The 9749-nt window shown below is 54.1% G+C and overlaps 1 protein-coding gene across 1 annotated transcript in view; it reads right to left on the bottom strand.

Moving 5' to 3' along the window:
- The window catches only part of Dcdc2c (doublecortin domain containing 2C), a 68675-nt gene that overhangs the window by 2027 nt on the left and 56899 nt on the right, over nucleotides 1-9749 (bottom strand). The window contains exons 9-10 of the mRNA XM_013028876.1: nucleotides 4256-4324; nucleotides 3221-3280 (exon numbers count right to left, since the gene is read on the bottom strand). Coding sequence (XP_012884330.1) covers nucleotides 3221-3280; nucleotides 4256-4324 — 129 coding nt within the window. The remainder of the gene's footprint in view (nucleotides 1-3220; nucleotides 3281-4255; nucleotides 4325-9749) is intronic.

The following is a 9749-nucleotide window of genomic DNA, read 5'->3' as shown; positions in this document are numbered from 1 at the left end:
GTCAACGCTGACATGAACAAATAACGGAACCAGCCCGGCAGAGGCCGCCCCCAGCTGGCCGCTGGTGGATGGTACGTCCAGCTCCAGGTTGAGCTGGTTTGATTAGGCAGGCTTCCCGGGTGCTTTCTGTGTATGCCAGGGGCTGTGACGTGGTGAGGTGTCCAGAGGCACCAGGGGCCTCAAGAATCACACTTTCTGCCAGCACTTATTTTACATAGGATGAGGCTGACTCGGCTCGGAACAGCCCTGCTGAGGACGCGGCCCGGCCCCGGGCCCGGGGGGGGGGGGGGGGAGGGGAGTCCCGGCCCCAGCCTGGGCAGGCACACTCCTGACCTTGGGAAACCTGGGGGCAGGGGGAGTGGGGGGTCTGTGAGGTTCAGCCATGCTGGCGTTTCCCTCCAAGTTCCCTCTCTAACTCCAAGGACCAGGCGACGATAAAAGACAGAACCGTGGGTCCGGCCCATCCTGTCTCCAGGATGAGCAGCACGCCCACAGCTGGCCGATACCAACCTTCCTCCCGGCGTCTTCCCAAAGCGTTCCATCACCAACTCCCTACACGACTGCGGCGAGGAAAGCCTTAACCTCGTTTCCTCACGCCTCCGTGGTCAGGCCGACTTTTTTTTTTCATCATAAACGCCAGAGCTAAAGCCCTGTGCCCTGCCTTGCGGCTCTGGCACCGGAACCACACTTGCCATTCATCATGCAGCTTGCTGAATATCTGTACACGTGAGACGGCACGGGACGCTCTCCACTGCACTGGAAGCGGGCGTCCGGTGTGCCGGCCCACCTCGCCGCCTCCTCCGTGGCTGGGAGAAGCACAGGCTAGCCACACCCCCGCGCGGGGCACGGGGCGCCGAGCTCCACTCTGTCCTTGAGATTTCTGTGTTCCTGGGCTATTCCCAAAGCTCCAGAGGATGACGGAAGAAAGGTGTTCACACTTTTAGGACGAATAAACAGCCGGAAATTCTCTAACTCATATGCCAACCGTGCATCCATGTCTACATGCAAACAGACGGGTCCACACTCTGTGCAAGGCTAAATCCTTGATCTAGACGTACGAGACGCCAGACACTGTCCATCTCATTTAAAAGGGAGAGGCTCTTCTCGTGTCATTTGTGTCTTTCATTAGAACTGATGTGAATGGGTTTGATTTCAGACATCTGTATTCTTCTCAACGACTTCTCCTTGGTCTTGTTTGTATTGAGCTGTCGTAGTCTTGATTTATGAGGTCTTTGTACATTTTGATTTGTGTCCCAAATATTTTCTTCTTTGTTTTGGTTATCTCTGGTTTTTATTACACTTTTCCAAGGAGAAAGTCTTCATTTTCATCTAGAGACCTGCTTTAGCTTTGGAGTGATTGTTCCTGAGTGTTCAGTGGTCCTCTGAGGTTCACTGAACCCCCTTTCAGGACTACTCCCTTCTGTCGGCGTGCACACTCCAGGTCCGGCTCTGCCACGCCCAGCCGTGTGGACCAGAGCAGCGCCAGGCTCCCCCAGCCACGCAAGGTCAGCGCTGCCACATGCCAGGGAACATGAAGGCGCAGGGCTGGCCTGGAAGGGCAGCAGCAGCACTCCTCCATCAGAAGCCCGCGTCTACAGAGGCCTTGGCTCCAGGGCTCCGGCTGCTCTGGTAAGTGCCAGCATGGCTCCAGGGTGAAGGAGACGTCACAGAACGCCACTGCAGATCACCCATCCCCAGAGAGCACTCAGATTGCTTGGGGAGGATGGAGGCCTTCTTCTCTAGAGGACATGTCACAGCAGGTACAGTGCCAACTGAGGCAGGAGAGTGACTGGAGAAAACAGCCACCCAACTTCACCATCCAGTCCTCTCTCTCTGCTCCCTCTCCCCTCCCTCCCTCTCTCTCCCCCTTTCCTTACTGAACATATGATACTTCCGTCTAGACTCCTCCAAGGTGGCCAAACCAGAGCTCCTTCAGGCGACCCTGGAGTGGCAATTGTGCTGGGCCTCACAGTCAGTGCGTGCATTTCTTGCAGATTCCCTGCAGGGCTGGGCCACAGACCACACTGCAGGGCTGGGCCACAGACCACACTGGCGTGTTTCCAGGAGCAAGAAATCCACACACCTCAGAGCCCTGAACACTATCATCGCCGGGGTGTCTCGCATACTCCTTTAGCTGAAGAACTGAATTCTTTTCAATACCTTCATACGAGTTTCCAAACTTAGTAGATAGGTTCAGTTTTCAGGTCAGACATTAACAAACAATGCATCTGAACAAATCAAACAGTAAACACTGGAGAACGTTCTAGTCTACTCTGATTCAGACAGCACCCAGGACGATGTAGATTGAACTCAATGAACATAATTTGAGATAGGCAAAGGTATACTTTCCATCTTATGGTTTCTCAGGCGAGCCTTCTAAATTAGTTAACTAACAATGACGCAAACTGTCACTAAAGCATTGAATACTGTCAGGGCTGTCATGACCATATAATTAACAACTAAGTGTTCTAAAGATGAAGAGGAGGCATACAAAAAAGCATGGCTCTATTTTTAATGTTGATTTTAGATACATAATGACAAAATAAATGCCCTGGGCCGCCACTGCCGGGGTGGGGGCTAGGCAGAGTGACCGGCCCCCTCCGCCTGGACATGCTTAGCGTTAGAGAGGAGATTCACCCTCAGGGCTGGAGGGGAAGAGCTTGGGGAATCCAGGCTTCACAGGTACCCATTCCATGTAGTGGGATCAAAGGTCCTTAAAAATAGTGATGATGACTGTGCAACATGAGAGGCAGTTAGTGCTGCCAAGCTACATTCTTAAAAACGGCTGAAATGGCACATTTTATGTCATGGGTCTCTAAACAAAATCTTCCCAAAAACTGGCAAGGAATTCTGTGACCAACTACCAGACATATGTATTTTCAAACTAACACTTGCGATATGTTCTCTTACAAGGTGGTGAGCGCTTTACACTTGTTATATGTTTAAGTTCCAAGGACTTGGTCATGGGTAACTTCATGGATGTTTTTAAGCTCAGTCTCAGGCTGCACGAGGAACACGTGACTGAACACTCTGTCACAGCCCTTGGGGACTCCACAGGGACCCCTGAGGGGCGGTCGGGCCAGCAGGGACATACCTAAGGAAACTGCACATAGTCTTATGGAGCAAACGCCGTGAGCAACTACAGTTCACAGAGGACCAACACGGATCCCAAGGACTGCTGGCAGGAGGGGCGGGGGGGGGGGGGGGGGGTTGGTGTTACTTCGGCCTCTGGCCCGTCACCAGCTGTTCCAATGTGTTTAATGCACTTGCTCATTCGGAGCTGTCAAAACCACAGGCTAGATCTTAGGGCTGAATAAGGGAATACAGCAGGCAGGGAAATACATGCCCACATTTGGCTTGTGTCACACAAGGAGCAAAGGCTGGGGGGGGGGGGCTGAAAGCCCTCAACATCCGCACACTGGAACCAGCCCAGAGCACCTGGCTGCTAACACCGGCCTGTCTGTGAGCAACTATGGCGTCTGGGATCCCCCTTCCCCTGCCCAGCCTGCCTGCTACAAACATGCCCTGACACTTGCTGAGGAAGGGCTTTCACATGGATGACCAGAAACTCAGTGTCAGAGAATTAGGACACACACAGAAGCCACCAGAACCACCCACATGACTTCTGGCCGAGCAAGAAATGATCCCAGGCACAGCCCTCTTCCAGACCCTGTCCTGTGCAACCAAGGCTCATACTCCTTTGTGTTCTGGACCTGAGCTTGTTCCTGAATCCTTCGCCATTGAACATGAGCTGTGCGAGGTAGGCAGGTTCTAGACCCAGGAGCTGTGCGAGGTAGGCAGGTTCTAGACCCAGGAGCTGTGCCAGGTGGGCAGGTTCTAGACCCAGGAGCTGTACAAGGTAGGCAGGTTCTAGACCCAGGAGCTCTGTGGGGTGGACAGGTTCTAGACCCAGGAGCTGTGTAAGGTGAACAGGTTCTAGGCCCAGAAGCTGTGGGGGGGGCAGGTTCTAGACCCTGGAGCTTTGCAGAAGGGGGCAGTTTCTAGACCCAGGAGTGTGCGAGGTAGGCAGGTTCTAGACCCAGGAGCTGTACAAGGTAGACAGGTTCTAGACCCAGGAGCTGTACAAGGTAGGCAGGTTCTAGACCCAGGAGCTCTGTGGGGTGGGCAGGTTCTAGACCCAGGAGCTGTGCAAGGTGAACAGGTTCTAGACCCAGAAGCTGTGCGGGGGGGCAGGTTCTAGACCCAGGAGGTGCCTGAGACATGAGCCATGAAAATCAGAACAGGGTGTGCTTACCTTGATGGCCTCGGCATCCACGGTGTCGCTGTACACCTCGTCCTCCTCTTTAACTATTTCAGCTGGCACCTGGGGAGGAAACACATCGCGCTTCCAGATCTGCTGGTGCCAGCTGGTATACACCCCGAACCTGGGGCCCAGAGAGCCGCAGGACTTACTGGGCCGCTCCAGCCTCTCAGCTGGCAACCCAGAGCTGGCAAGGCACTGCCCACTGGGCAGCTCTGCTGGAGAGATCTTCAGAAAGAGACACTATTCGCCCTTTCTGTGTTGCTCCAGACACCTCTGGCAGTTGGTTCCTCCCTAATTCCTGGTGCACCTTTAGGGACCCCAAAAGCAGCCCCCCGCCCTTGGCCAGCCCCTGGCAGAGAAACTCTTGCTCACCATGGCTAATACCTCCGGGGGCTCACGGCTCACCTGTGGGCGGAAGGCAATGAGCCATCTAAATTAGTGTCCTGAAACCTCTCTCCACTCCCCGGGAGAACCGTGTGGTTCTCTGGACCAAGATGGGCACCGGGGCACTTTCATTATATCCCCGTGTCCACTGGCCCGGGCTGACAGGACAGCAGCAGCGTGTACACACGGCCAGGCCCTGGCAGGGCTTTCTAACAGCATCACCACTTAGGATACCCATGCGGAGGCCCGAATCCCCTGTGCCCCATCAGCAGGGCGGAGGCCCTGGTGGAGACACACACTGGCTGTAAGGCATCTGCCTGGAACCACTCACCTAACCCAGGGCAGGCAGGCCACCAAGCTGGCTGGCCAGAGCAGAGTCCCACAGACCCACCGCTGCGGCCCCTGACCTGGAATGTGCTAGAACAGGCCCTGTGGCTTTGCAGATGTGTAGGTATGTGCCCAGTCCAGACAGTCCCACTGTCCTGCAGGACGCAGAACTGTCTTCTTCCTATCATTTCTACAGAAATGCCTGTGTGAATGCCTGTGTGGCTCCTTTCACACTACAGAGAAACACACTTTATAAAAACACACGATTTCAAAACAGTTGATGAGACCGCAAACCACTGATTCACTAACAAATCGGTGGAGACCAGCTGCAACTGAGTCGTGAGTGCGAGTGCACACACGCGTGGCCCTGAGAGGCTCCGAGTCTCACGGGGAAGTTGAGCAAACAGCCACACCACTAATCATAAAACCACACCGTGCTTAATGCACACGGGAGAGCAGCAGAGCCTTCCTCTCGTCAGTGACCCTTCATTGAAAATCTCAAGGAAGGAAGGTGCCGCCCTGTGGAATCATGGGAAAGCCGGGCTGGCAAGGGAGCAGCACGTGTAATGCCGGGTACTTGGAGTGGTTGCAACGGTCAGAGTGTAGAGAGCAAGAAAGACAGCAGCGCCTGGGCACAAGATGGCACCTGGCAGGACAGGAGTGAGGGGAGAGGCGCGAGGCCCTACAGGAAGGTAAACGGGCAGCCCTATGCTGGTGGCCTCGTGAAGCTTTTCATGTCTCCTTTGTCTCTTGGTGGACAGAGGAGCTGTGCATGCCTGGAGACGGGCAAGGAGCAGGGTCTGGGAACACTGTGAGGCTGAGCTTCCGTAGAGGCCTAGAACACCCAAGCGGCAACACAGACCAACAGCAGGCTGAGCGCAGCCCTGCACCACGGCAGCCGCAGCCACAGCCACCACACACAGGCTCCATTTAGATGGATGCAGGGATGTACAGCCCCTGGGGTCCTCACTGGACCCCAACAGTCAACACCCAGACAGAAGACCAGAAGCCTAGAAAGAAGGGGAAGGAGAGAGACAGGTGAAGGTCTAGAGGTGGAGTCAGGAGAACTTCACAGAGGAAGAAAATGCTTTGACGAGCAGGCGAGCGAGATTGAGGGAAGGGTCTGCGTTCATTCCTTTGTCACAGGTCACAGGGTAGGTTGAGGTTGGATGATACCAGTGTGCGGGGAGGGGGAGAAAGAGGAAGAGAAGGGGAAAGGGGGATGATTGATTGTGTCTTGTGGTTCTTGAGAAGAGGATCTGATCTGGGGGACAGGCATCGTCTTCCTCCTAGAGAAGGGTGTAAGGCTGCAAGAGACACTGGCCGGCCAGCTGCCTGTGCCACAGCCATTCCGGTCCCAACACTCAGCTGCCTCCCCCGGATGGAGACAAGGACTGGATTCAGATGGGTGGTGGATTTCCCGAGATCCCTCAGAGACACTGCTCACTGCTGAAAGCAAGCAACACAAGTACCATCTCCACCCTCAGCATGACCTTCTGTTCTGGTGCCGTGCAGAACTCAAACAACCATCTTTAGACGCGGGAGGCAAAGCGCGAGGCTGAAGGTCAGTGTGCTGGAGGCAGGTGGGCCCTGGGACCGGACAGGTGGCCATTGGAGAGGGCGTTCCATACACCGGCAGACACTGGGACAGCTTCCTGCAGAACTTCCCACACTCGACTCCACCACATGCGTGATACATGCTCCAGTGCACGCACAATAAGTGCCCCTTGTTATTGCAGCCACTCGAGTTTTCTGTCCTGATGGTTAACACATCCTCACAGATACAGAAGCTAATTATACTTTTTAATTTATTCATGGAAACAAAAACCCCCAGGACCTCTGTTAACTTCGTGTGAGCTGGGAGTACAGAAGTCTTAAAGCTCCATTACGCTCTTTCTAATTAAGCAATTCACAGGTTACACAAGCCTAGACGGACCTGCTCCTAATTAGTCCAAATTATTTTGGTTTTACCTGAGCTAGCAATTCATTCTTGGTCCTTTCTCTGGAGAGAAAAGAGGAGCCCTGGGGAGGTTCTGGGCACACAACTCCGCTTGTTCAGGCTGCATGGGGGCCGAAATAAACTCTCTTCTTTTGCCTCGGCTCTTTAGGACTCCATGCAGCCCGGGCTCCGGTCCCAGCCCCCAGCAGTCAGCTGAAATGAAGCTGCCATTCCACATCCGGAGGCCATGGGGCCTGCAGCTCCACTGGCAGCGGTGTGCTGGCCCCATGCTGCTCCCCCACCGCTCACCCTGCCGCACGGGGACATCGAAGCCAGCACCTTCCCAGTCTCCAGAACGGGGAGCTGGTATTTCCTGTTCTCATAAGCAACCCCATCTCCGGAATGCTGTTACAGCACACAAAACAGACCAAGACAACCGTTGGTGGATTTGGTGAGGCCATGCATACCACCCTGGCCACACTGGGTAGGTGAAGAGTGGGTGCTAAGCCAATCACCCCAAAGAGCAGTCAGAGGGGACCACTGGGTCTAAACGGGGCCTGCAGTTGTAGGCACCCATCTGCCTTTTTTTAAGTACTTATGGAAATAACAGCAATCTTATCCCTGGTACAAGACAATGCGTTGGAAAAACCTAATTTTTTAAGACAGTCCTTAAATCACAAAATTTCAATATCAATCATCTAGTTGTCAAGTCTTGTACAGATTCTGGGAACATGTGTTCCAGGACTGGATATAAAAACAGGCTTCTAAAATAAATGCTAGTGTCAAAGTTCAGAGTGTCTGAGAATTAAACATGCAAAGCCGGGCCCCGGTGTGATTGTCCGTGTAGCCTGCCCCGGCCCGCGGGTGAGCGCTGCAGATAGCCGCGATGCAGAGAGCAGGCAACGGGACGTCCCTGACACTCACTCCAAGGACAATGAATCTGAAAACAAGTTAACATATGTTCAAATAAAAGCATCCCGGCAGAGAAGGGAGAAAGGAACATCAGAGGTGAGCAACAGGCCAGGGGGAAGAGACCACCAGACAGGTGTCCTCCGACAGCCACGGCCCAGCCAGGAGCTGCTGCTGTCCCTGAGGGCTGTTCCTGCCCTGCCACCACACCCCAGCGCCTCCGCCTCCCGTGCACAGCGTTGGTTCAGAGCAGGACGTCCAGGACCTGCAGGGCCTCGCCACTCCGAGGTCGCTCCGTCATTAAGGCCCAGCTCCTCCAACAAGCACCTCGACTTGATCTGCCTGAAGGCAAACCTCTCCACAGAGCAGTGAACTCATCAGAGGGCCGGGGCCCAGACCCACCAGCCTCCGTCTAAGCAGAGGAAGTGAGAGCGCACAGAGGCAACTGCACGGGTGGGCGTCCCAACCCACGGCACCGCTGGGGGACGGGAAACGTGATCTGCATCGCCAAAGGCCTGTGTGGTTCCACAAATAAACTAAAAGGGAAACAATGGGACTTGGGGTCAAGAGCAACAGGAACATTTTAAGAATAAGAATGTGAACTGTCAGGAAGACTGATGAGCACTGTCATGGCTCCTCTCCCTGTCCACAGCCAGCGTAACTGTCTCCCTCCTTCCTGTCCTCTAAACATTTACGGGAGACTCTGGACTGACCTATGGGTACTGAGAGAAGGTTCTAGATACTTGGACAGGCAACAGTTAAGGGGACAAGGGTCAAAGTATTCGTCATTACCATAAAAGGCAGACAGGGCGTGGCATTTCGTAGCAGGGACGCACACAGGGCACACCCGCACCCCGTACTCACCAAGCCCTAACAATTACATCACCACGGGAGATGCAACTGTTCCAGTCCTCTTTCTAATAGGCATCATCAGCCAGGCAAGTGAGGGGTCCCTAACTCATGGGCTTCCCTTCTTCAATCTGGAAGACAACCCCAAACTCACTCCTTTATTCGCATGGATAGGACGTTACATTTGCCAACATTCTATCATCACATGCTAGAAAGGCTGATAGGACAGAACATAGTAAGAAACAACACAGGGAGAGGCTCAGGGTGACCCACGGAGTTCACATCCACTGTCCTAAAACAGGAGAGAAATATTCTAGATCACTATGAAGCTGGGCGCCAGTGGCTCACGCCTGTCATCCTAACTACTCAGGAGGCTGAGATCTGAGGATCGAGGTTCAAAGCCAGCCCCAACTTTGAACTTTATGTCCAATTAGCCACCAGAAAACTGGAAGTGTCTCTATAGCCAACCAAAAAGAAAAAAAAGGCCACAGCATAATCAAGCAGTACAATACCAGAACCAAACCACCTTCCTCAGTGGACTGGCTAGGCCCCAGGACCTGGACTAAAGCATCTCCCTTCCTTCCACATGGAAGCCAGTAGCATTGCTTGGCACCCAGAGCCTGCCTAGCATGCAAACATGAAGTCTGAGTGTGGGTGCAGCCATCCTCAGGCGTGGGTCTACCTACCAGGCCACACCCACCCACATAGGCCCCGCCCACTCACACAGGCACCACCCTCCAGGACCTACCCACCCCTGGAATGCTGTGATAGCCCCACCTCCCCCATGTTCCTGCCCCAGGGAAAGAGACCATCCTTGAATAACTGCATACTGGCAGAGTCTAACCCTCATTCCATCCAAATCTTATCAAAAACAAGGGAGCTGGGCACTGGTGGCTCATGCTTGTCATCCTAGCTACTCAGGAGGCTGAGATCTGAGGATCACGGTTCAAAGCCATCCCGGGCAGGAAAGACCGTGAGACTCCTATCTCCAATAAACCATCAGAAAACCGGAAGTGGCGCTGTAGCTCAAGCAGTAGAGCACTTGCCTTGAGCTGAAGAGCTGAGGGACAGCGCCCA

This window comes from Dipodomys ordii, unplaced genomic scaffold (genome assembly GCF_000151885.1).
Source record: "Dipodomys ordii isolate 6190 unplaced genomic scaffold, Dord_2.0 Scaffold115, whole genome shotgun sequence".
Classification (NCBI taxonomy): Eukaryota; Metazoa; Chordata; class Mammalia; order Rodentia; family Heteromyidae; genus Dipodomys; species Dipodomys ordii.
This window is presented reverse-complemented; position numbering and strand designations above follow the sequence as displayed.